This window comes from Myotis yumanensis, unplaced genomic scaffold, assembly GCF_028538775.1.
Source record: "Myotis yumanensis isolate MYYU_CA2020_CCGP unplaced genomic scaffold, mMyoYum1.0.hap1 SCAF_3, whole genome shotgun sequence".
Classification (NCBI taxonomy): domain Eukaryota; kingdom Metazoa; phylum Chordata; class Mammalia; order Chiroptera; family Vespertilionidae; genus Myotis; species Myotis yumanensis.
In genome coordinates this window covers 40497550-40525448 of record NW_027223754.1, presented here as the reverse complement: position 1 = coordinate 40525448, position 27899 = coordinate 40497550, and the positions used below count along the sequence as shown (strand labels likewise).

Genomic DNA, 27899 nt, shown 5'->3' with positions numbered 1-27899 from the left:
AGCACAAGACAGCACAGCCTGACAAGTGAAATGTGCCCGAGTGGGAGGAGCAGCCACACGGGACCCCAGAGAGAGAGGGAGGTGGCGGGTGGATCACGGAAAGAGCAGGGAGAAGGGAGCACAGACTATTTAATGGGGGCGAGGGGCAGAGAAGTCTTGGCCCAAGTGTACGCTAGATGACAAAGTGGCAAGATTAACATCTGAGCTGGTTGAGGGATCCAGAATGAAGAGGAAAAGGAAATTGCTGAACTCTGCCCAAATGAATGGCAGGTGGCTTCCAATTAAAAAGCTTTGAGATAATTTCTGGGATCACCCTTCAGTCAACTTAATTTCCAATCTACAGATTTAAAATGATAAATTAACTTAAGCATTTTAAAATGAATGGACGAAGATAATGTAAATTAAGATGGTCAGTTCTTGGTGGTGGGGCCTGGACTCTCTGACATTGGGCTTGACTTTCTAATTTTACAGACAGAGACTTTAGCCCAAAGAGGTGGCTTTTCAAAGACTGCCTTGCATATTACAATCAGAACTGTATATTACAATCAGGGCTAGCACTGAGCTTTCAAACCACACAGATTAGAACTATGCCTCTTCTTTTTTTACCCTCCCTCCTCTATAAAGATTTGTTGACAACACAAAGAAGATCCTGATGTTTTTGTAAGATATCAGGGCACTAAGAAAGCATGATTTTTATGATGATTTTTAACAAGAACGACAGGTTCACTGACCTCCATCTTCGTCAGAAATGCAATTTACTAAGTACTGTGTATTATTATTGTTTTAGTGGCACAAAGAGAGAACAGGTACGTACTGGGTTGAATTGGGTCACTTCCAAGTTCATATCCATCCAGAACCTCGGAATGTGATCTTATGTGGAAATGTAATTAAGATTTAAGGCGAGACGAGGTCCCTAAATACAATCCATCACTGGTGTCCTTATAAGAAAAGGAAAGGACACCAGGCACCAGAGACACAGACACACCAGGGAGGAGGCCACGCAAAGATGGATTAAGGCCAGAATGATGCGGCCACCAGCCAAAGGCCACGGGATTTTAGGAACCACCAGACACTAAGTGAGAGGCAGGGCTCAGACTCTCCATCCGGAGCCTCCAGAGAAACCCACCCTGCTGACACTGTGATTTTGGACGTATGGCCTCCTGACTGTGAGAGAGTAAATTTCTGTTGCTTTGGGCCACCCAGTCGGTGGCACTGTGTCAGGGCAGCCATAGGAAACAGGCGCGGGCTGTGCATATGTGCATATGCTCACGTACACTGCCGGGGTTCACGGGGAAGGGCGACACCTCTCTCACGTTGATTCGCTGGACATTTTCAATCAGCAGACCAAACAGGGGCAGGTAGAGCGTGGCTATCCGTGCTTGATGGCTCTGAAACAAAGACACACAGCACACGCTTACCCCAAGGTCTGAGCCGGCACTAGCCACCTTCCCATAAAGACCACCATGAGATTTTACTGCACAAACAGGGAAAAGTCTTAATGCTGTCGCACTAATTTTATAGTTGGTTACTTTCTTTATAGTACTTAAAGGACATTTATCAATTCATGTTTTCTTCCATCGGGGACCCCTCACCCTGGAAGCGTATCTGTCATCAAACGAATGCTTTATCAGCAGGTTCTTGAGCACGCTGATGGCGATCAGCCGGACCTCCCGGAACTCCTGGAGGGCGGTTCCCACCTCCCTCAGTAGCAGGCCCACCAAGAAGTGGTTTCTGCAGAACTCATCGGTTAACGAGTAGTCGAGCTGGAGATCTGAAATGAGGACAGAAACTGCTTTAGTTAGCCAGAATGTGCCGCTCTTTGAATAAAATAAAAACCAAACCCCACCCTCTACATTCAGCCCAGTCTGGGTGTGGCTTCCAATGGGAAAAGCTTCATTATCTAAAACGCTGCTCTACTTCCTAACACCCAGGGCTCTTATATGAAAACAAAATTTAAATACAGATAATTGCACTGGATTTTTATTTTCAAGCATATTACACCTATATAATTCAGTAAGTGAATAGTTTTAGTGCCAATTTTTATAATATAGAACAACATATATTATGTTACAAATGTAATATTGTTATTGACATGAAATTAAAAAAGTTATTGTGCTGACAGTCTTATACGAGAGTGGCCTATGGATAACAAACATGTAATTAAAGAAAATAAATGTACATGGTTTATTTAAGTGTTCTTTACTAAATGAGTTCATTTACCCATTTCCTAGTCATTAATGCCTATATATGCCCATTAAAATCCAATGTGTTTAAAATGAACAAGTTAGCATATAACCTATGTATTTTGCTATCACTAAACGAAAAACTTATTTAATGCAGAATTTAAAAAATATACTCTTAATACTTCTGCACCTCTAAAGGTGAATAAACTAAAACAAAAGGGACAAAACACCAACCCAGACTCATAAATCATCATCAGGCTAAATGACAACACTAAAAGCTCGTCTGGAAAAGAGATAGAAGCAAATGTGAAATCTCCTCAGACAGGGCAAATAAAAGCAGCCAAGCATCACTCAGAAGCTGAAACACACCTTTTCAGTATGCTGCAGCAGGATTGTAATTCTCATCCTTAATCTATTATCAGAGGAAAATCTATTGGCCCCTCCTTTGACTTTAGTTTCATATGAGTTACTCCTAAACCTATCTGAAATACTAACCCAAGCCCTATGAAACCCTTTAGCAGAAGCAAGAGAAAGATTATTTGTCTTTTCAGAATAATCATGTCCACTCTTTACATTAAGCCCCATATATCCAAATGATAGTTCACAGCTTAAATTCACAAAACCCCTTAGAAGAAACCTATGGGTTAACTGTGTGTGTGTGTGTGTGTGTGTCAGTGAAAAGGGAGAGAGGAAGGGGAGAGGTAAAAAACACTGATTCCTGTCAATGTAAGGTAAACTACCTATAGGTGACCCACCCCTATCTGCCTGGGCAGTCGCTCTTGTCACCAAATACCCAGCACTCCACTGTGAGTTTGTGCCAATCTGCTGGGCACCTGAAGGGTTTCCACTTTGCTCAGTTCTGCAGGATAAGCAATTGGACCTGCTGGGCCAGAGCGGAAGGCAGGCATCAGCACACGGTCCCTGCCCAACCATTGGGTCTGAAGAGCTGCCCTGACAGGGGAAAGGAAAAGACAGTCACGGTCCCCAAGTCCAGGGCGGGGGGGCTGGCAACAGACTGTGAGGTGAGGGAGAACAGTTAATTCCAGCTGGGTGCTGGGAGAGGGTGAGGAGGGGACCTGGCAGGCACCATGAAGGAGGTGCTGAGTGACTGGCTGGGGAGGCCGGTGAGGACTCCCCCAGGGAGGTGGCTATTTGAGGGGGAAGGTGGGGGTAGGTGTTTCACGGTTGAGGAGCTGGGCGTAGCAAGTGTGTCTGAAATATGGGACTAGTGGGAAGCGAGACCAGACAGCTGGCAGGGTGGGATCAAGGGATGCTGAGTAACGGGCTGCTACCTCGGCCCAGAATGTTTTCCCCAGGTGTATGCACGGGCCCCTCACTTTCCTCAGATTACCATTTCCTGGTCACCCTATCTCAAATGTCACCCCGTTTCACACCCCTTTTCTTGCTTTGTTTTTCTCTCTTAGCAATTGTCACTCTCTAACATTCTATATATAAATCTCCCTTAGGTAAAACAGCCAGGGATTATCATCCTTGTGTGGATGAAAAAGGGGTTCTAGGGAAGTAACCTCACAAATTCCCAGGTCATGGTGGGTAGTGATGCCCAGGCATATCACTATTTGAGTAAAAGGTTTATTTTTGTCTTAAGCAAGACCTATTGTTTTTGTGCATCTAGATTACATTCCTTCAAAATAAGAGTAACTACCCTCAAAAAAAGCACATATTCTTGTTAATTATCCTATAATCTCATTCCCACCTTGCTTTCTCCCACCTTCATGGAATCTTCCTTAGGTTCCCTTCTTAATAATTCAAAATGCATAAAGGAAGCTGCTGACTGCCCTTCCAAGAAGTGTTTGAGGTCTTGCTTCTTGGCAATTGTCATCAGTTTGGCTCAAATAAAATCTTACAAAAAATCTTCACAGGTTCAGACATTTGTACATGGACATTTGTCCACAACTGTATCCTGAGGCTAAACATAGTTGGTGCTGGATAAATATTTGGTGAACCCCTGAATGGCCAACTCTAGGGCCACAATCCCTCTTCTCATTCCTTCAAAATCAGTCTGAGTCTGTTTGAGGGGAAGGTATTTATGTCTCTGAATGAATGCCTTTGTGTATTTCTCTCTGAATTTCAGAGTCGGTTGATGTAGGTGTTATTAATAGTTTGATGGCATCCTTCCACTTTCTTCTTTCCTTTAGCATAAATAATCCTGAACACATACAGGCACCAAACCTAGTAAAGATCACCCGACAGACCTGGCAGGCTTCATTGATTTATTCAGTGAAGATACAGAAATCAACGTGAGCTGAGGATACAGGACAATGAGTACAGACCCAACATGCAAACGTAACAGCATGTGGAAAGCCATGTGGCTTGTGACTTCGGCTACTGCCACCACAATGGACAAGGTCTGTGAAAATGGTGGAATCATACACTTTTGGAGTGAGCAGGCTCTTTGTTTTACCCAGGAGCAAAAAGCAAGATGCCTCCCTGGGATGTCACAGCAATGTCTTAGCAACAGTGAGTAGACATTCACTGGTTTATCATGAGTTAAGGACTGACCGAAGTATATGAGAAATGCCTGGATGAATAGCATGTGCAAGCATTTCAGCAATCACTTGCATTCTTTATCTATTAAAGGAGGAAAATGCAAGACAGCAAGCGTCACACCCCACACCTACCTACAGGAGTGTCATTTGACTCCACAGCTGGTGAAAGAAAAGCTAATTCATGAGAAAAAGGAAAAGTGAAACAAATAAAAATAAACTACAGTAAGTAAAATGGATTTCTAGTGTTTAAGCAAAGGAATGTTTCAATGAAAAAGTTACACTAACATGATATAGTCTGGTAAGTTTGTGGAAAAGTTCCCGTAGAATATTTTATCAATATTTTAAAATGGAAATTTTACTAGAAAATTTTAAAAAAAAAATTCTAATGTCATGTTGGATTCAGTTCTCTCATCGTATTAAAAATAAATGACTCAAATAGTGAAAAAGCTAAGTAAATAAATATAAAGGTAAGATTACCTTGGTATCTTTGAATTCTGCCTTTTCCAAAGGGCATTGGTAAATTCAATGGGATATAGTGTTCATGATTGCACACCACACGGAGAAATTCAAACTTGTATTCAAAGAGGGTCTGCAGGGAAAAAATATGTTTAGTCCTAAGTTAAATACCTCACTGGATACTTTATCCAGCATCCTAAAAGGCCCGTAAGAAATAACGGACCCAGTCTTTAGCTTCTTGACCTTCTTGGAACAGCAAGCTCTGTGCTATTTTAGATTTCAGAATGACTGCAGGGATTTGTTTGAAAATTGAGAACACATTTCATTAAATGATGTTCTCCACTGACTTTTAGGGCATTTATGATTTATGCTCCTCCTACTTCAATAAAGGATTTCAAGCAGCTTATAGTTATAGACACAGACTGAATACAATCAAAAAACTGAGCGAGAGAAAAGGCCTCGGTCACTTCTATTACCTTGCTAAATAAACTGTGACTCCCAACACGCATACTTTCAGTTTTGCAGTGAAGTCATTTCACGTGTTTATGAGAAAATCAAATAGATATGTTTATTTCACATTTGGAGTTCCTGTGTCCCTAACATCTCACACATTAATGCAAACGAGTGCTATTTAGTATCTTCAAGAGGGGAGTGAGTCATGCCTCTGGGACTGAAAGAAAATTCTGATGTGAACCAAGAGAAACAGGTGAGTTTCTGGATGTGAGTCAGCGAGAAAAAAAGAACAGGGTGTGACACACACACTACCTTCGGGTCTCCAGGAGCAAAGCAGCTGGTGTAGTTGTTGATCTGCTTGAAGACGAAGCCTCGGTCCATGAAGGTGAAACATCTCTGTGGACAAAACAACCCATAACGTCAAGTATCTAGGCCCAAACTTTTTGGAAAGTTGAGTTCTAATCTGTCTTTACTGTTAATAAGTCTGTCCTTCAGCATACAAACATGCCATTGATGCTGACTGAGCAACTAACTGTGAACTACTACATACTAGTGACTCCTCTAGAAAGGACATTTCAGTCACTTAGCAGACGCCCTCTCCCCTGGCGCTCCCCACCTTGATGAAGACAGCAAGGCTATGATTCGCATTCTTAGATGCCTCTGGGTTATCTCGAAATTTCTGAGTGATGTGTGGCATCAGCATATTCACAACTGTTTCCACTGCATGATGATAGGACGCAGGAAATCTCTGGTTTCGCAATACCTGGAAAGAATTTAGAGTGAACATTTGTTAGTTTTTAAGTTGCAACCCTTTGGGGGGAATATCTCATCTGTGAGTCCATTTAAATAACCCAGCATTCTAATCTTATTTATCTGGAATTAGATGAGTTATTCTTTCTACTCTCAAGGCACTGTACAAGTATTCTAATCCTCCAAAGAGGTTCTGTGGATTAGACCTGAGGTTTCAGACTTGAGCGAGATAAAGACCTGCCTGGAGATGCTGACAGAAACGTGGAGATGTGCCTGCAGTCAGACACTGATCAGGAGCTGTGCTTTTACCCAGTACTTCTGGTGGTTCTAGCCTGTACCTCTCAGGGAGCCCTTCAGAAAACACCGCACGCATTAGGTTTAAGCTTCAAGTATTCAAGCTGCCACGACCAGTTGAAACTGCTTAGAAGCAGTCCTCTTCGAATTAATTTCAAATTCTAATTTTTCCCTACCGGGAATGCTTACCTAAGAAATCACACTCAGACCATTCAACAATTAGCTACCACTTGCTGTAGATCTTTGACATGTCAGGAACTGCACTAGACATTTTCATGTACTTTTCATTGAATTATTATAAGATCCCTTATGAGTTTAAACCTCAGTTCACAGAGGGTCAGGTTAAGCAAATGTGTCCTCAGTCACACAACTATCACCTAACAAAGATTCCAATCCAGATCGACCATAAGGAAACAGTCAGGTATTGCATGCTGAAAAGTCGCTGTATTAGTCAATACTGTCCTAACTAAAAGTGGGACAACCGGATATTGTATGCCGCCTGGTGTGGTGCAGTAGTGCACGAAGCATCCTTGGCAAAAAGCAAATCAAACCTGCATGGGGCTGAGCCTCTAGATATCACTACAAGTTCACAGGAAAGAGGGAATACAGAACCATGTCACAGAAAACTGTGACATTACCATCAGCCAAATCTAGAGTGTGGGAAACTCTGATAAACTCTGTGGAACAGAACCCCTATAACTAGCTTGGACTTTCATGTGGAAGAAATAAACTTTTTTCTTAGGTTACTGTTATTTTAGATCTCTGTCACGTGGCTGAACCCTTGGCCCCGAAGCTTAAGATATCCCAAGCATAACTCATCATGTCCTGTCTTTCCTGGTAAACCATGTCCTAATTATCTCTCAAAAGCTCCATTCTTCTATGCTCTCAAACGTAATATTTAAGTGCCCCCCGACCCCCCCCAAACCCCAACTTTACTATGTTCTGTTTAAATCAGGCTTAGTAAGGTTTAATTTACATATACTACTAAAATTCACCGTTTTAAGGTATACAGTTTGCTAAGTCTTGACCAATGTATACAGTTATGTAACTATCACCACAACCAGTTCCTCGTGTCCGTCCCTCTGAATCCCTTCCCTCTACCTCAGCCCCTGGAGACCACTGCCCTCTTTTCTATCCCTGTAGTTTTTCTTTTCCTAGAATGTCATAAAATGGGCTCATTCACACTGCGTGAAGTCTGCATGACCATCACAGTGACTTCCTGCACTTAACATAATGCCCTTGAGATCCATCCATGTTGTTGCAAGAATTAGTAGTTTCTTCTTTCTTATTAGTAGGTAGTAGTCCATTGTATGGAGTTACCACTATTTGTTTATCCATTCACCAGTTAATGGACATTTGGTTGTTTCCAGTTTTTGGCTATTATGAGTAAAGTTGCTATGAACATTTACATGCAGGTCTCTGTGAATATGTTTTTTAAATTTTATTTATTTATTTTTAGAGAGAGAAGAGGGGAGAGAAACATCAATTTGTTATTCCATATATTTATGCATTCATTGGTTCATTGTTGTGTGTGCCCTGACCAGAGATTGAACCTGCAACCTTGGCCTATGGCAGTGATGGCGAACCTATGACACACGTGTCAGAGGTGACACGCAAACTCATTTTTTTGGTTGATTTTTCTTTGTCAAATGGCATTTAAATATATAAAATAAATATCAAAAATATAAGTCTTTGTTTTACTATGGTTGCAAATATCAAAAAATTTCTATATGTGACACGGCACCAGAGTTAAGTTAGGGTTTTTCAAAATGCTGACACGCCGAGCTCAAAAGGTTCGCCATCACTGGCCTATGGGGACAATGCTCTAATCAACTGAGCTACCCAGCCAGAGCCTCTGTGAATGCTTTTATTTCTTTTCACTAAATACTTATAAGTAGAATTGCTGGATCAAATAATTAGTTGATTTAATATTCTCTCTTATTTATTTATAATGCTTTCCATCCTTATCCTCAGTCCCACCTCATTCCCTCCAATGCTGGATCTTCATCAGCATCACCCTAAAATGTCATTTCATATTATTGAGTTAGAGAGCTAACATGACAGGTATGTTCATCTGCTCCACAGGCTAAACTCCAGGGGGACAATACACTCATTGATATAAAAGTTTCCAAGCCTCTCTGCTGACATTTATACGCTCTTTCGTCTTGTCATTTCTGCTCAAGAACCTACCTACCTCTCTATGGGCTTTACCGAATCATCGGCTGCCTGGCCTCAAAGCCCCTCATAACCTCACTGTTGTTTCTGAGTGGATCTTGTTTTTCACTCTTTCCCTCTACTCTCAGCCTGAGCTCCGCCACAGAGGCCTTTCCTGGGCATGAGCTCTTCCCTGTGCTTCTGCTCGTGCTCTTCTCTCTAACGCTGGCCTTTCTAGGCCCAGGTAAGGTTCCCTCTCTACCTCCACATTCATCTCCTGTCATTCTGGAGCTCACACATACACCTTCCTGCACTCTCCTCCGACTGTTCCAAGCTGAATGTCTTCATTCTCCAAGGGCGATGTCAGCTTCCAGGCTGAGGATGTGTCCTCTACTCCGCGTGCATTTCTGCTCAATGCTCTGCACAGAGCAAACAACTGTTCAAAGCATTTATTCATGGATGAAAGCACGGATATAAACATCCTGTCATCGCCTGGGTACAGGGTTAACAAATATGGTTTAGGGGAAGTCCAAACAGTCCATTTAGAACATGAACCATACCGTCCTCCTTCCACTTTTCAAATGAAAGCTCTTGCCTTGCTCAACTAAGCCTGAAAATGGTTGAAGGTTAAATTAGTAACACTTAACGGCATATAGTCATCCTATCCTATGCCAGGTTTTCCAAGTACACCTGTGGAATGCCAGCAATTTGCTGGATTCGATGTGGGAGGAAAGGAAATGCAAAATGAGTCTGCTGAAATTATAGTTGCTAAATATAAATGATAGGAAAAAAAAAACCTACCTAAAACATGTTGCCCATTGAGGCACAGTGGGGTTGGGGGTTACAAACTTAGTGGGTCTCAGAAGTCTATTCAAAAGCCACTTATTAAAATTCCAAGCACATGCCACCTACGAAATACTCGAGTCTAGCAAAGAAATTGCTTACTTTAGATGCTTGTTCAAAGACAGGCTGTGATCCGCAGCCTTCCTCAGCAAATGTAACAAAGAGTAGTTGATTGGCTGGGGGTGGGAGGGTGGGCACATGTGGCCACCTCCATCTTCAGAAAGACTGTGGCATCAGAAGCAGGCAGGCAGCGTGCAAACTTCTCCCTCCACATAAATGTGCACAACCCCACTGACACAGGGAGTGTGCACTGAAGGCCTCGGCTAACATACACCCTGTCCCCAAAGGCCGATCGATGCCACGTACTTTCAACACCAAAAGCATGATCTGGCTCTGACACGGATCATGGCCCAGGCGTGTGCCTGGTCATGACATTGGAAGAAAAACTTGCCAATGAGGAAGGAAATCAGCTTAGAGTTATAAACACATTGGATGATATTAATAATCTTCAGTCAAAAATAGAAAAACTCTGAGAGGATTTGATCATGATTTTGGAAATCATCAATGGTACAGGAATGGTGGTCATGAACTTGTTCCTCAAATTCAGAACACTGGTACCAGGGACTTGGATAAACAATTCTTAAGATGTAAGTATAAGACAAACGTAAAAGTAACTAATCCAAACACTTTATAAAACTCATTAGTCCTAAAATATAAGGCAACTGAATGAAGGCTTCAAAAAATGAGAGAAAAGTTTCTAGATCAACAATGTGTGACTTAGGGAAAAAGCGGCGTGGTTTCCGGGTGACATGGAAGAGAAGGTCAGAGGGGAGCCTTCCAGAGCGAAAATGTTCAGCTCTCCCAGGTGGTAAGCAGGCATTTGGGACTCTTTTTATAGTAAATTATGTTATAGTTAAGTTTTCTCCTTTTGGATGCTAGTGTTTATTTTTTAAGCTGGATAACAATTTTAAAATAAGCTACTTCCCAAAACTCTCGGAATATTGTTTTAGGACCAAGACGCAATTAACTTCCGGAAAAGAGTGTGCCTGGTGGCCTTTGAGAGGTTTGTTCCACAGAGTTCCAAAAACAAACGACATCCCAGGGGCCCCAGAGAACTAGATTATGAGGCGGGACATGGCGGAGCATCTGGGAAAGACTGATTCTGACTCCAGCATAAATCAGGTCTTGGCTCTGCTCAGATGGATAGCCCTGGGCAGGTTACTTCCTGGGTCTGTACTTCCATCTCACCCGCTGTGACATAAGGGAGAAGCTGGACCAGAAGGGAGCTCTCAGGTCTCTACCATCCCTAAAGGTCCATGGTTTAATTTGGCCTCTGGAGTAAAGAGCACATACATTTGAGTTTCTTTATTAACAACCTATCACAGGTCTCAGAAAGAGATCATGGACACTTGATTTTAAATATACTTCTTGTGAGTATTTTCAAACTGTTCATTACCTCCCTAACCATTGCTGCCTGGGTCTAGTTGTACACTTTCCCACCTAAATTCGTGAGGGCACAAACCACACTACATTTAACTTCGTAACCCTTGAGTCTGCATATAATAAAGGGCTCAAAATATAACAAATCAGTTATATATTTAAACATAAGCAAGTCATCAATCTTTCTGAAGTGATTATATTGATTTAGAGCAAAAAATAATAAAATATCCAGTGGGACCTTGTTATGGTCTGAACTGTGTTCCCTGAAAACTCATATGTTCATGTCCTGCACCTCAGAATAGGACGGAATTTGGAGACAGAGTCTTGAAAGAGTTAATTAAGTTAAAACAAGGTCATTCAGTGGCCTTGATCTAACAGAGCTGGTGTCCTTATAAGAAAGGAGCAGATTAGAACACAGGAGAAGGATAGTATAAAGACGCAGGAAGCCATCCACAAGCCAAGAAGAGAGACTCAGAAGAAACCAAACCTACAGACATCTTGATCTCGAACTTTCAGCCTCCAGAATTGTGAGAAAATAAATTTCTATCGTTTAAGCTGCCCAGGCTGTGGTAGTTAGAATGGCAGCCCAAGCAAACTAAAATTAAGGTCTAAAGCTCATCTTGCATATGACAACATTTATTTATTTATTTATTTATTTATTTAACGACAACATTTTTAAGAGAAAGATAATATATCCAAAAAACCTGCCTACGTGTGTGTGCGTGCACATGGGTGTATGCATGCGTATATAAGCACGTATACTAGCAGCACACTGCCAAGTAGACAGTCTGCTGGAGTTTTTCCTTGGCAGGCTGTCCTGGCATGATTCCAATGATACGTTACTCGGTGGAAGGCAGGGCCCACCTCCATCTGGCATCTCCCTGTGTGCTAAAGCTGGATTTAAAAGGAAACCATCTGGTCAGGCACCCGCGCCGGCACTACTAGAGGAAACTACAGCTTTAGGGTCTGAACCACCAACCTTCTGCCTGACAAAACCCACCAGCCTTTCTTTCCCAAGGCTTCCTCCTGGAGTCCAGATGGCCCAGATCCTGACCCTCCCTGCCTGGGACTCCGCCCTCCTCCCCACATTCATTTAGAGAGACTTCCTGGCACCACAATGGCTGTTCCCTGCATAAGCACCTTGGGCTCTCACCCAGACCTCACCAGCTCCCACTTCTGTACGCGACGATGTGGCAAGAACTCATAGTCACAACAGCAACTGCAGGACTGTGCATTTCAGGAGCTCTGCAGCATGCCACCTGTGCTTACTGCCTTAGGACTTTATAAAAATTCATCTGTGCTCACACAGGCAGCAACCAGTCATGCCGCGACAGGCAACAGTCCAGAGGTGAGCCTGGGACAGCATGGAGACCCAGAGAGTCTTACAGGCACACACACAGCACCTCGGAGAGGTAGGCCTGGGGGAGACTATGTTATCTGAGTCCATTCATTGGCTACAGAGAACGTGAAGTAGCATCAGACATGCTTCTAAATCCCTGAGAAAAATGTCTAAGATATTCAAGACACTTAAGAAACACCAGGTAAATGCATTTTAAATGAATGCTTAAACTACTATTCCCATTCAACAAACTGGGAGATTTCTAACCTAGTCAAAGGAAAGGACACATTTTTTCTTTGGATTTAATAACAGTGCTTGAGGAGTATGGGCATGAGCCAGAGTGATCTCAAAACCTGGCTCCCTCCATTCACCAGCAGCTTGCATGGCCTCGGGCAGGTAACGCAAGCATCCTGGCCTCAGTTTCTCCATCTGTAAAATGAGGGGTAAGACTAATACTCCCCTCACCCACATTAGGATTGTTATAAAGCTAAAATGCTTTATCACTGGAAAGTAATTAAAGTAGTACTGTAAGCAGCACACAGGAAGTTTAATAAATGTTAGCCACAAACACAATGAAAGATACTTTTCCCTAAGAACCGGATGGAGCGACATACCTTAACCTTGGAGTTCTCGATCAAGTGCTGAGCCATGGATTTTATCAAAACATCAAAGAAAAACCATGAGTACTGAAAGAAAAAAAAAGGAGTCCAGTAAGCAAAACAACCAGTTGGAAGAGACGTTCATTCTCTTAGGCTGGCAAAGTCACTGACATAAATCAAATGTGACCAAAAAACCACGGCTAAACCTCTTGGCAAATTATTACCGGACCAGAGGTTCTGCAGGTGTTCTCCTGCTTTCACATGTCTGACAGTAAGTGACTCCATCCCGCCAGGGAACAGGGCACATAAGCTCAGCAACCCACAAAGAGGCACCACTCGATTACATACGCAACCTTTCCTCTTGCCTGAGTCTCGCCTGCTGACACTTGCCTGTAAAATCTCTAACTCACGGTCCTCCAATTATTCAAATATGACTTAATAATACCTAAGAGGCCATGAAGCTTTGAGTATAATAATAATTTGCAGCTTTGATAGGAGCACCGGTACAAGGGGCAATGTAGGTACTGAAGAACTAACTCTGTTACTGCTTTTTAGGAGGTGATGATCACCTCTAAAAGAACACAAAAAGGGTGAATTGATCTAGCTGAGGAGTCTGAAGTTTCCTTCATCAGTTTCAATACTGCAGAGTCACACTGGCCTCCCACCATACCTTAAGTAGTTTGTTGCTGGTGAGAAAATCGGCAGAAGGCTTGAGAATTGCGGTCATGGATTTGGCCAGTTCTTCATGCACTGTCTTATATTCGGCGGCGATATACGGCTCAGCCTTGTACGCGTACTTTGAAGAAAAGGGAAAGATGCTTTAATGCACTGGTTCTCCAAGCTGAGCTGAAAGCTGAAGAGGCTCCAGAGGAGGAGGATCAGGGACCCAGGTACAATCGCATGGGTGGGAGAGGAAGGTGTGGAAACGGAAGGTGGGAAGGGTTGTTGTCATGTGACAGAAAGAGGGAGCTCAGGATGTCTTCGGGGACCCACCTAAATATGTGAATCACCTGACTCAGGTCAGTGGTCCTCCAGCCCACAGCTCCACCTCCCAAGGACTTCAGGAAACGTGTCACATGACACTGGGGAACTGAGTCCCTGAACAACCTGAACTTCACTTTTTAAAGGAATACATAGCTAAAACTCATACTGTCAAAGATTAAATGGAACGTGTGCAACTGTTTAGAACAATCGCAGCCACCATGTTTACTGCATATTGTCCATAAATGAAGACCTTGTTGATATTTATCCCAGCATGTAGATGGAGGCGAGAGCTAACCTTCCTATCTTGGAAGAAGCAGTATTCCTGGGAATTTTAGGCGGGAAAAAGAAAAATGAAGACAAGAAGCCATGCCAGAGGCCTAGCTAAGAGTGAGTTAATACTCTTCTTTAAACTTCCACATCATGTGCAGAACCCATAAATAAGAAATGTAGTTGACAAAATGATACTAAGTAAATAAATGAAAGGCTGCCCTCTTTGGACTTCCCCTCATCTAGGTGGGAACACTGGCTATGTGATACAGAAGAGAAAGCAGAGGTATTAAGTTTCATCCCAAAATATACCCCCAAATAACTAGATTTTTTTAAAAATAAGTTCTTAGAAGGAAAATTGGAGAGCCACAGATTTAAATGATTGGGACAGTTTATTTTACATACCTTAACATATGACCTCAAGTGGCTCTCCAATTCTTCCTCATGGCACTGGGCAACCACATGAATAATGACCCTACACACCATAGGAATGAATAAAGCAATGAATAGTAATGCGAAAATGGAAACATTTCATTATTATCACAGTAGAACAATGATGATGCTATTGGCACCACAGGAAACAAAGAATTAGATGAGACCTCTACATATGCCTTAAATATAATGTTTAACACACACTAGCATCCGGATATGTATGATTATGCTCCAGATGTGGATAGACCGAAGGGGAAGGAGAGTATCCACCTTACACCTCTCTCACCGTGTCACGTTGACGGCGACTTCCTCATGAGTTGCTCTGGTGAGGACACGGAACAGCTGGTTTAGGATGGTGGGCAAGAAGGCGATCATCACATGGCCTTCCATTGCGTGTAGGCTCTACAGGCATGGAATACCAAAGTCCGAGTTATCCTTTGACATTAAACCAATTTTCACTGAGCAACTTTCACTCAGTTTCAAATAAGGATGGAGGAAGTGCATCTAAACCAAAAGGGAGGCAGTGGCAGGCAGGATAAGGGACAAAGAAGTCCATGTCTGTGAACATGGTACATGGCAAAGGGAATTAAGGATGCTAACCAGCTGGCTTTAAGATACGGGGACGCTCCTGGATTTAGTCAGGTGGGCCTGGTTGTAACCACAGAGGCCCTTAAAAGTGGAAGAGGGAGGCAAAAGAGGAGAGTCGGGGGAGATGTGTCTAAGGAAGAATGGTCAGTGGTGCAACCTGTTGGCTTTGAGATGGATGAAGTGGCCACAAGCCAAGGAATGAAGGCAGCATTTAGGATAAGAACCCAGATTGACCCCTAGTTTCCAGAAAGGAAACTCACTATTAATAACACCTTGGTTTCAGCCCAGTGAGGCTCATACCAGACTTCTGACCTACAGAAGTGTAAGATAATAAATTTGTGTTATTATCTTAACACAAGTTTGTGGTACTTTCTTACAGGACCAATAGGAAACCTATACAAAGGTTCTTCTTCAAGTCACCTGGCTCTCTCTGAGGCAGCCCAAAGGTGATTGGGCACAGCTGTGATTTCAGGATTACCCAGTCCAATTTCTTTGCTTAAATCAAACAAACTTCTGCAGTTCTCACCTTTCTTACATTTTGTCCCCATGCCTAGAATGCCCTTTTAGTTACTTTCCTTTTAAAAATGTTCCCCTAGAATCATGTTCTGGATGTAACTCCCTTAGAGAAACCCTGCTTGCTCCCATGTGCAAGGACTCTAGGAGGGTCCCTGGCCCTGCACAAGGCTGGGGTCCTTGCATGGATTATCTGTTTTGTTTTGTTTTGAACCCACCTGCTAGGCATTCTCGAAGCTTATGTTATCTCCTACAATGAACCAGAAGTTCCTTAATGGTAAGACTACGGTCACTGCTTCTACGTGCCTGATTCTGCGCTGTGAGCCCAGGGAGTACTCCACACGAGCGGCCTCTGTAAGTGAGGGGTTTCCCATGCAGGGAACAGTGTGTTTTAGGTCTGGCCGGAGAAAAGCATGCGTGGGACTAGGACGAAGGTAGGAGGAGCACTATTTCTGAGTGCGCTTCTTAGCACTATCTCAAACCATACAGAAGCTGATGGTGCGAGAGTATCTAGCTAAGAGCACCACCAAAGAGAAAACCCAATCAACTCCAAACTCATTAAAAAAGGGTCACTAAGAAAGCCATCTGATACCTTAAGGTACTTCACAAGTTCATTCCCTAGGGCTTGGGCTCCAGATTCAGTTTTCTGACAGTACTGGAAAAAATTATGCAAATGCTGATCCTGGGAAGGGGGAAAAAGAAGTTTATTAGCATATCTGCTATAGAAATAGAAGTATTTGCTTCTTACAGCATGCATGTTTCATTTAGACTATGAAAACTGATGATACAAAAATGCAAATATCAAAGAGATAAAAATGAAAACAAATTTTAAAAAATGCTTCCAAAGATCCTCCAACAAAAGAGGAAAACTGTTAAAAAAAAAATGTTACTTGTACTCTTCATTTATTTCAGTACCAATGAGCACCTTACCTGTACTTCCTTTCTTCAAAAGAGGACTTATAGAGTAAAAATATATCTACAGAACATGCCAATTAGACTTTTGTTTTGAAAAAAAATTATACCAACTCATTCACAGAGCAATCACTGCTAATTTTAACGGACTAGCGCATACCTGGGTATACACCGTAGAAACCAGATGAGTTGAAACTTTCAGCAGTGGCTTGCTTCCATCGACCCATTTAATTTCTGGACCACAATGCTGAAAAATATGGGGGGGGGGGGGGGAGATATCCCAACAGATGAGTGATCTTGGCTTCAATCACCATCCTGAAAAAGGATCCTGATGAGGTGCGGAAGCCCCAACAGCTCTGGTGACTTGACAGTCATGCCTATGCCTGGCTAACAACAGGATGAAACCAACACTAATTCCTGCCCGCTTTCTTTCCCCAAGTGCAATGTTCTTCTTCCTGGATTTTATAAGTTATCTTTCCTGTTGAGCTGCAGCTGTAAGGATTACTGTCCATTTGAGAGGGAAAGAATCCTATTCCACCAATGACTTAACCACACTCGAGCTCAGGGCTCTGAAAGTGATGGCACAAGGTACCAGATACAGCGGATAGGACAGGAAGTACCCCTGGCACAGTCAAAGGGTCAATATCTGTTTGTGCCTATTTTTAGTTTCAGAAACCTTCATTTTTCTCATGTTCAGATTAGGAACTATAACTGAATGTCACATGATTTAACCTTATTTTGGAATATTTTAACTATCTGTTCATAATATGGGCCCACATTTGGCTCTATTTAAAATGTAGAGAAACATTAAAAGCCATTCAAAATGAAAGGAAACAAAAACCTTTTCTGAGCATCTTATAAAACTGAAGTCTATATAATCCAAGACAGCTTAAAAAAAATGCAAAACCAACAAACCAATAGGAGGAATCAGAGACAATCCAGGCATTAATGAATCAGAACAAGCTACCATGTGGATGAGATATTTGCTTACTGGACTTATTACATTATGTTGGAAGGTAATTCCTAACCATTTGCATGACCCTAAGAATGCATCTTTATTTGAGCATGGCTAGTTCGCAGAGATTTTCTTCCTTATCCAATATCTCCAAGTCTTCATGTCCTTGCTGAGGCATTGCTACTTCTGGGCTTACACTAAAATGCCCAAACTATAATTCTACATTGTGATACTGTTAATATCACTGTTTCCCAATGGCCTAAGTTTACTTGAAAATGAGTAACGAAAACCAAAATGCCAAGACTGGGAAAAATACTATGTGCTTTTTTTGTGTCATTGTTGCTTTAGCTGATCTTTAATGTTTTGTGAAGGAATGGGATAAATCAATCTTAAATTCCGATACCCTGCCCATCCCAAGCTCCTGGTAGCCAAGGTAGCCAGATGGGAGATTGGCTGAGACAGGAACGTGCTGCTCATTGGTCACCACCCTTCCATCTTTCAGAAGAGGAAGCCAGGAATAGCCAACTGTTGAAACAAAGAACAAAACAGATTCACTGTAAGGGTACGAAAACTGATGAAAGAAAGCCAATCTTACTAAATTACCCGATCTTCAAGAACTGTTAATATCAATCAGGGTTAAGAAATTGAAGAGACCCTGAATACAATCTCTGTAGAACATTGACTGCTTTGGGATTAGAATTCTAAAATTACCTTTTATAGAAACTTACATATACAAACCAGGCATGCTACCTTCACGAACATCATCTAAAAACTCCTTTGCAAAAGAATGCAAATTCATATCAAAATAAAATCTAAGAACCTAATGTTAAGTTATCAAAAATCAAAGGGATAATGAAATTTCAAACCTTGTGTTTCAACAACATCCTTCTTCTTTGTGCTTCCTTTGTTTGAATTATCACAGCTGACATGGAAAAATGTGAACAACAAGTGGTGCTTTTCGTGTAGCTGGGTGGGCAATTCTATTTTAATCTGCAAGGAAAACAAAGCAACAACTTTTCTAATATTCCAGAACAACAAAATTTCTTGGTGACAGCAGCCACACGTGTCACCCAATGCCTAAGGGTGCATTTGGTCTCCAAACTAATAGTAACATTTGTAGTTAAAGAAATCTGAGACTGTAAATTGTGCTAAGGAAGAAATGGATCCTTGATACAATGTTACACTGTTATGGGCTGAATGTTTGTGTGTCCTCCCCTCCCCTGCCCCAACCGCTTCCCAAATTCACATGTTGAAGTTCTAACCCTCAAAGGTGATGGTATTAATAGGGGCTTTTGGAGGTGATGATGTCATGAGTGTGGAGCTCTCATAAATGGGATTAATGCTCTCATATAAAAGAGATCCCACAGAGCTCCCGAGCCCTTCCCACCATGCAAGAATACACCTGAGAACCTACGACACTGACCATGCTGGCACTCTGACCTCGGACTCCCAGCCTCTGGAACTGTAAGCTATAAATATTTGCTGTTTATAAGCCAGTTAGTCTGTGGTATTTCGTTATAACAGCACAAACAGACTAAGACATGACTGACCCAAACTAGAAGAGTCAATATTTAAATTCCAGAAGGAATTGGAAAACACATGAGAGAAACCACTACATTAACTTAACACCAGCCAGGCATGGTGAAAAACCAGGGTAGAACATTTACCAGAATTCATATAGTGGTTTTAATGACCTACATATAATTTTACATAAGGAAACCCAACAATAAGAAAGGTCCAACAGATGTAACTATACTTAAGTATGAATTTGAAAGAAACTATGTCAGAATTATTAATTGTGGTAGTGATAGAGGAGGGATTTTTAAGTTTTCCTTTTCTACATCATCTGCATTTTCCAAGTTTTAATTTTTTACAATAAATACATTACTTTATAATTAGAAAAATGTATGTAAAATAAATAATTCAACATTTTGTTCTATCACTGTCATTTCAGCATAGTATGCAAAGAACTTGGAGTTTTCCTTAAAATGGGTTAAACTGGGTTTTCCCTTGAAAATCTTACCTCATCATAAAATTCTGGGTTTTGATGATGGTGCAAAACTGCAGCGAAGGCGCTTCTTGTGAACACGGGCCCACCAGGCCTGCCATAAATGCACTGAAATCAGAGTTAGCAAGGGAAACACCAGCATTCAATTAATAGAGTAAGAAATCAAACTCAGATGTGTTGTAAAGAGCACTCCCACAGCAAAGCTTAGCCATCTCTGATGGATTTCTTCTGCCTGTGAAGACTCCAGACCTACAAGCCCTTTAGTCCTGGGCCCAACTCACCCTCCAGCTCCCCTCCCACCCACTGAGCTATCTCTGAACCAGACCTTGCTCACGGCTCCCTTTCCCACTGCCACGCCTCTGCTTATGCCATCCTCTCTCCCAGGGATCTTCCCTTCTATGTGCCCCAAGCAAACTCTCATGCATCCTTCCAGAAATGAGGAGCTCCTTCCTCTGTGTCCCTTCAGCATTTTTCTGTTCTAATTACTCAGTTTTGTAAAATAAACCCTCTTAATACCTTCCGTATGCCAGGAGCTTTTTTTTCATAACTGTCTTTTCCCACCAAACTACAAAATTTCTTGAGGGCAAAAACTATACTACATTGTTCTCTGCAACTTTGTCTCCTTCCCCTCTTGCAAAGCCATTTTCATATAGTTTCAGTAAGGAATTTGGGCTCTGGGGCCAGACTGCCTGGGTTTGAACATCAGTTCCCCTAATGTATGACCCTAAGCAATTTATTTAAATTCTGTGCATTAATCTCCTCATCTAAAAAATGCAGCTACTCATAGTACCTAACTCAAAAGACTGTTATGAATCACAGGGGTTTAGTACCTATAAGGCTCTAAGAGCAGAGCCTGGAATACAATGAGCACTCAGTAAGCATCAATAATATACTACTATTATTATCACCATACTATAATAAGCATTTAATAAATGTCAATCTATTATTATTATCAATACTATTTATATTATCAATGTTACTAATATAATTCTTAGCATCCATACAATGCCTGGCTCATAGCAGGTGCACAATGTGTTTACTGAATTGAACATGCATAAGAACCCTTCACCCCTAAAATGTATAACAAAAAAGAAATAGTGAATTAGGAATAAGAACTCAATTATTCCATATTCCGTAAGGTTCAGCATGTGTGGTTATATGTTGTGATGTCATGTATTTGTGTGTTTGTGTCAATTAAAATGTGCCAGATTCCTTTAGTTGTGCCATAGCACGCAACTGCATTATTAAAGTGGGACAATGGGAATATGTATAAAAAAACAAACCTTCAAAGGCTGAGAGTCTTCTTCATCTGAATCTTTGAATTCAATGCAAATAGCAATATTTCTGGCCTGCAGCATATTTAAAGAAAAAAAGGGGAGGAGGGGACAAAAAGCCAGGATATATAAATATTTATAAAAGAACATGAGAAACTAAAACCCAAGAGAATTTAATACCAAAAATGAAGCCTCATTCTTTATACTCACCTTGGCAAAAGACTTCTGACTGTCATATTTCAAGTACTTGGGATAAACATAAAGGTGGTTATTATAGGTGGTGTACGGCTGAGTATATTTTGCTAGGCAGGGCACAAATTCCTCTACTTCAAACATGATTGGAGTTTTAGTACAGGTTTCAAATTGCTTTGTGGGAATGTATGATGAATTGACATAATCTGAAAAATTAAAAACAAGCAAATTGAAGTAAAAAAAACAAACAAAATTTTGTCTGTTTATTACACAGAACTTACACTTACTGGGAAAGTCTGAGGAAACATTATCGATTGTAATGTCTAGATTGCCCAATATCACTGGGAGCTTAGCCATCTTCTCAGGTCTACAAACAAAGAAGAGAAAAATCCAACATTTATAAGTTAGATGAGCTCTAAAACCTAAATTATAGAGAGCACTTCCCAGAGAAATACAATGCAAGCCACAAAAGTAGTTTTAAACTTTCTAGTAGGCACATTTTAAAAAGTAACAGGTAAAATTAGTTTTAAGAATATATTTATTAAACCCATTATGTCCAAAATATTATATTTAAATATATAAACACTATAAAAAGTGCATTCGAATTATTCAAAATCAGATGTGTATTTCCATTACAGCTCATTTCAGTTTGGACTTGCTATTTTTCAAGTGCTAAACAGCCACCTGTGGTAGTGGGTACTGAGTTGGACAGCAAAAGTCTAGTTAAGAACATCAGCAAAATGTTAAAGTTTTCCTGAACTATTCCAACCTCACCATGCATTCTTCGCTCATTTAGAATCATGAAAATTCAGAAGCAGAAATCATCTTAGTCTCTAGTGTCTAGCAAAACGCTGGGTACCAAGCAGGTACTCAATGAAATGTACAGTGTCTGTATTTGGTCTGACTCAATCCATTACAGGAATCTCCTCTACAGTGTGCCTGACAACACCGCCACTGCTTCACCCTTCCTAGTGCCAGGAAACTTTCAGCACTCAGACTGCTCTTCCACATAGCAAGGGAATGGCACCTCTCTGAAACTTCCACTCATCAAGGGGCTTGATTATGCTTCCCTATGGAGCACCTTTCAACCATCTAGAAACAGCCTTCGGAAGTCTTCCATTCTTGGCCCTTCTGCACCTTCCCCCAATGCCATTTCTCTCCTCGAAGAAGGTCCCATTTATATTGTTGCACCCAGAACTGCATAGATCAGGCCCAATGGCCTGAGCAGTGAGGGTAGGATAGCTGTCTGTTTTTACTTTATCTTTTATTGATTGATTTTGAGAGAGGAGGAGGAGAGAGAGAGAGAGAGAGAGAGAGAGAGAGAGAGAGAGAAAGAGAGAGAAAGAGAGAGAGAAACAGAGAAAGAGAGGGAGAGAAACACTGGTTCGTGCACTCATTGGTTTATTCTTGTATGTTCTCTGACAGGGAATTGAACCTGCAAACTTGGCATATCGGATGACGCTCTAACCAACTGAACAACCCAGCCAGGGCCATATCTATCTGGTTTTGAACAATACACTCATCAATTGATGCTATTACTTTTAGGTAGCCACACCTAGTGATTCAAATGAAATTTACAACCACCTAAAAGTCCTAAATCTTTGTTCACATGCTTTACTATCATGCCACATCTCTCCATTCTGGATTTATACAATTATGTTTTTGGAACTCAGAACAGGATTTGATTTTTGTCTTGATGAAATTTCATTTCTTTATATATTTTGAGGCATTTCTAGTTTATCAAAAGCCTCCTAAATCCAGATATTAACATCTAATGTATTAGATATTCGTAACGGCTTTGTGTTGCGAAGACATTTCACCAGCATGTTATAGTCTCTTATAAAAGTCATTGATGAAGATACTGCACAGAATATTGCCATGAACAGGTTCCTCTCAACCCTCTCGATGCTCATCGCCAGACTGACACTAGCCCAGGGGTGGGCAAACTTTTTGACTCGAGGGCCACAATGGGTTCTTAAACTGGACCGGAGGGCCGGAACAAAAGCATGGATGGAGTGTTTGTGTGAACTAATATAAATTCAAAGTAAACATCATTACATAAAAGGGTACGGTCTTTTTTTTTTAGTTTTATTCATTTCAAACGGGCCGGATCCGGCCTGAGGGCCGTACTTTGCCCACGGCTGCACTAGCCTATTCATCACCCTTTTTGGCATCTGGTTACTCTAGCAGTTGAACATCTGTCCACTCAAGTGTACTACACTTCTCTGACTTGCTCATGGGACATGTTGGGATATACACTTGTCCAAGGCTTTGCATTCCTGTTGTACCAGCTTAGCAGCCCAATTAAAGAGAGAAGCAGAAATGTGATTAGAATGACTAGTTTAACATGACATGACTTATTCCTAGAAAACAGAACAGTTTCGTGGTTCTTCATAAGCCACCTGTTCAATAATGTCGTTTAGATAGTGCCAAGAAACATCAAAGCTCTCTGGTCGACAGATGAAGCATTTGGTTTTGTCCCCATTTTTTAAAAGTTCCTAACTCCTGCTTTTAAGATTCCTTTGCCAGGAAGGCAAATCAATAATTTTTCACACATCCTGCCTCCCGTCAAAAAAACTTATGGCCAAAAGATGCCCAGCAAAGGAAATCAGTTTTTATAAGTTCAGAAATGAACTCCTCAGATTCTCAGCCAGATTAACTTTCACCATTGCCCAACCTCTCTTTATCACATTGTTATGGGCTGAGTTGTATTCCCAAAAAGATATGTTTAAATCTTAACCCTAGTATCTGTGAATGTGACCTTATTTGGAAATGGGATATTTGCAGATGTAATCAAGTGAAGATGAGGTCACTAGGGTGAGCCAATATGACGTATTCTTGTAAGAGGAAGGACATTAATCAGACACACAGGAAGACAGCCATGTGAAGACAGAGGCAGAGTTTGGGGTTATGCTGCCACAAGCCAAGGAATGCCTGGGGCTACAAGAGGCTGGAAGAAGCGAGGAAGGACCCTCCCCGGGAGAACTCAGAGGGAGTGGGCCCTGCCAACACCTTAATTTTGGACTCCAGCTGCAGAATTGTGACAACTAACTTCCACTGTTTTAAGTCACCCAGTTTGTGGTACTTTGTTATGGCAGCCATAGGAAACTAATGCGCTCATTAATAGATATAAAGCCTTTAGAACTATAAACAATAAGTACTATATAAGTTATCCTCCCTCCACCGCTACCCAAATCACCCATTCAGTTAATAGTACCAGGAGCACTCCACTGTGTAAGTCAGAAACCTGGATTTATTTATCTGAGACTACCAACAATTTTTTTTTTCCTCTTTCTACCCTAATGTCCAATCAGGAAACCAAGACCCATTAAGTGGGCCTCTCTGACATAACTTGAATTAGTTTCATTCTTCCTGTTTCCACTTGTAGTGGCTTTGCTGAAGGCCCTCCCACTTCTTACAAAGGTTCCTCAACTGCCTCCTTCTTCCCCAGGTTCATCTCTACCCTCAACCCACCCTTAACAACCACCAATAACATCCTTTACAGAATTCAAATCAACTAGGTTACTTTTCCAATTTTAAACCCTCTCTTCCTTCCCAAGGACTTGAGGTAAAGTTCCATGCTCACCCAACATGCCCTGGGAGGTTTGAGTGGAGCAATTTAAAGACTGCTCCTGCTTCCTCCCTCCCCACCAAACAACTTCAGTTCTCAGAAGTGGAACTAAGCAAGGCCTGGAGACTCACTTCCGAAAGTCCGCCAGGAACTTCAGCATGTCGTCATTGGAGAGCTTATTGCTGTCTTGCTTGTAGAGAGCAGAGAATCTGGCATTCTTGTCAAGGTTTCCAGACGTATCCCTAAACAACGTCCTGAAATAGCAAAACAACACTTCCAAACTGAATTTCCAAAAGACCAAAATAAACCCACGACTTAACTCTGGTTTCTGTGTGAAGACTAATTATTATTCCATTGGCTGTAGCCAACAGAAATCTCATTACCTAAAAACATGGAAGATATTTATGAGGATGAACAAAACTAACTCAATTTACATAGGAAACATTTCCAGCAAATGGCCTGTGCTTGGAAACAACATACACAGTCGAGTTCTTAAGAAGCAGAGATCGAAAAATAAAGAGGACCGGCAGACCGCACGGGCAGTCGCCCATGCCCAGCTGGAGACACGGCTGGAACCTGGAATACCATCTCTGCAACACACATTCCTGCTCATCCTGCCAATTCCACACAGCTACCCTCCAACCAGCATCTTTCCTTTCTGTGACTCTAATAAATGATCATTCAGATACAGGGCTTACATACTTTTCAACTTTACACATTTAAATCCTATTCATCTCTGGGCAATAAAGAGAATAGTTTGGCCGATCTATAATTCGGTCTGTCTATCTATCTATCATCTATCTATCTATCTATCTATCTATCATGTATCATCTCCATATATCTACACCTATATCAAAGATATAAAAGATGTTCCCCTTACCTTGCTGCCCAAGCAAATGGCATCCTGTACTGTCCGAGTCTTTGGCATGCCTGCCTGGCATTCTTCAGCACCTTCTGAGCAACCTTGAAGACATCAGAATAAAGCCATGAGATGCCAAATCCCACTGACAGAAGAATTATCATCTAAAGAGCTTGTGCAGAATCCCATAATTTGGGGATAAATATTCATTATTAAAACATGATAGGTGTTGTTAGGGCAAAGTTTTAATTTTTATATTTTTGCTTTCTAAGTATAAATTCTGCTATTTTCACTTCCTAATAACTAATTTTGGCTTTTTGTGGGTTAATTGATTAACCCTATAGTACAGAGTGAAGCAGATTTGCTTTTAGCTTATTATGTACACATGGCAGGTCTATTAATCAACTATACACCATCGCTAAAGCAGATGACACTTTATTTTCCAAAATTTGCTTGTACTGGGATATGGCATTGTTACCAATGCAAAGTCTGATTCATTCAGAGTGATGTGTTGAAGGGCTTTTTACATTAGTTAAGTACATCCAAGACAGACCAAATTTAGGAGAAATCATCTAGTTCCTGTGAACTGGTGTGTGCTCTGCAGACTGCAGCATCAGCATCAGGGGGAAGCTGTAAGGGATGCAGAGCCCCAGGCCCCACCCCAGGCCTCCTAGGTCAGAATCTGCATCTGACCCGTGTGCACTGGGACTGGGTTTGAGAAGTGCTCATCTAGAAGGCTCAGAAGTAGAATAATAGAGCTGTCTGTCTCTAAGTCAAATTGAAACCAGCTGTTTGAATCTAAAGGCCATTACACCTCTCTAGGTTCCACTTTCCATACCTTAAAAATGAAGGGCTTAGTTTATACTTTTCATTACAAAACATTATGTTTCTGTCATAATCATGCTGTGGGAATTGCTGCCTTCATGAGTGAACTGGAAAACACATCTTGATTCAAACAGATGCCAGAAGCTCAATTAGGCCCTCCCTTTCTTCTTCAAGTGGGATGTATTCATGTGGGGACTCGGGGACACAGTCGCAGGGTAAAATGGCCTACTTTCCTGGGGTGGCAATTTGGGGAGAAACTATTATTTTTCGGTTTAACAATAATGACTATATTGTGGAGTAAAAATGCAACATCTGCATAAAACTTAAAGCTAAAACACAAGGCTTCAAGTAAGTTTCACTCTTCCCTGCAGTGAATGAGGACTGAGTGCTCAGACTTCCCAAAAGTGCAAATGGATCATAATGTAGTGAAAGTCAGAGTGAAAAATTCATATTTTCCCTTTGGGTTTGTTTCTTTATTTCTTTTCTTTATTCTTACCTTCCTTCCTTTCTTTCTTTCAAATCTGTTCATGATGGGCCTACAGAGACGTCTCATAAAAATTTTCTCGAAAACAAAAATTTACTCCAAAAGATGTTCTACACCATATTGGAAAACACAAAGAGACAATTTTTATATGCAGAAAAAAAATCATCCCTCTGTCATCTCTCTGCCAAACCTTCCATTCGGATGTAACATAGTTGAATGTTAATCTCTGCTTTAATTTGCTACCTCAGAGGTGTGACTAAATGGAACAATGTGCACGTGGTGGAGCTTTGCATCGTAAGTGATGAAGAAACGGCAGACATCAGCAGATGCTCAATGGACATGGGGCGTGTGGAGTGTAACGTCCAGCCCACAATGATATGGTTTTTGAACCAACATGATCAGCTATATTTCAAACTGTGCATGAGGCAGACAGAAGTAGCAATGGTGCGTATGGGCCTTGGAAATGTGTCGTATGCACACTCAGGGGAGTAGATCTTATCTTGGGCCTTCACTGATTATCAATCAAAGCATCAAAGAGCTAAAAGCGCTCTCGTCCTCATTTTTACAGGTTTGATTTAAAAAATAAAATAGCTTCTCTCTAGAGACCAAACTTTACTCAGCTTTTATCAGCCAGAAACACATGCCGTCTGAAGCAATGCACCTGGTAAATGGGCTTTTACTTGACTGGGGCTGTAAAAATGGTAACGAGGTCCTGCATGGGCCAGTGGTTTGTGGAGTCCATATTAGCACTGTCTTTTACATTGTCTGTTTGATCCTAGCACTATCCCTGAGAGAAAGGTATGAGCAGGGAGCAACATTATCCTTTAACTACAGGATTAAATATCTGGGGCTCAGAGAGGTCATATGATTTGTCCAAAGTGCCCAGGCTAGTTAGGTGCTCAGCACTTACGTGTCTGACTCCTAGAACCTGTTCTTTGAGGGCCATCCTGTGTCCTGGTGGACACACTTGTGATGCATGGGTGGCCACAGAGAGGGAGAGAGGAAACTGAGTCAGCT

At 41.5% G+C, this 27899-nt stretch overlaps 1 protein-coding gene across 22 annotated transcripts in view; it reads right to left on the bottom strand.

Moving 5' to 3' along the window:
- The window catches only part of DOCK9 (dedicator of cytokinesis 9), a 270967-nt gene that overhangs the window by 57584 nt on the left and 185484 nt on the right, over positions 1 to 27899 (bottom strand). For 20 of the 22 annotated variants that reach the window (XM_070408667.1, XM_070408674.1, XM_070408682.1 and 17 more), the window contains exons 14-32: positions 25595 to 25677; positions 24846 to 24968; positions 21431 to 21510; positions 21162 to 21349; positions 20961 to 21026; positions 19693 to 19785; positions 18536 to 18659; positions 18073 to 18194; positions 16875 to 16961; positions 16395 to 16484; positions 14988 to 15103; positions 14675 to 14744; positions 13689 to 13814; positions 13034 to 13105; positions 6216 to 6362; positions 5912 to 5995; positions 5168 to 5279; positions 1593 to 1771; positions 1275 to 1388 (exon numbers count right to left, since the gene is read on the bottom strand). In XM_070408667.1, coding sequence (XP_070264768.1) covers positions 1275 to 1388; positions 1593 to 1771; positions 5168 to 5279; positions 5912 to 5995; positions 6216 to 6362; positions 13034 to 13105; positions 13689 to 13814; positions 14675 to 14744; positions 14988 to 15103; positions 16395 to 16484; positions 16875 to 16961; positions 18073 to 18194; positions 18536 to 18659; positions 19693 to 19785; positions 20961 to 21026; positions 21162 to 21349; positions 21431 to 21510; positions 24846 to 24968; positions 25595 to 25677 — 2076 coding nt within the window. Of the gene's footprint in view, positions 1 to 1274; positions 1389 to 1592; positions 1772 to 4822; positions 4865 to 5167; positions 5280 to 5911; positions 5996 to 6215; positions 6363 to 13033; positions 13106 to 13688; positions 13815 to 14674; positions 14745 to 14987; positions 15104 to 16394; positions 16485 to 16874; positions 16962 to 18072; positions 18195 to 18535; positions 18660 to 19692; positions 19786 to 20960; positions 21027 to 21161; positions 21350 to 21430; positions 21511 to 24845; positions 24969 to 25594; positions 25678 to 27899 lie in introns of all 22 variants that reach the window. The other 2 variants (XM_070408666.1, XM_070408669.1) reach the window with 1 other exon arrangement.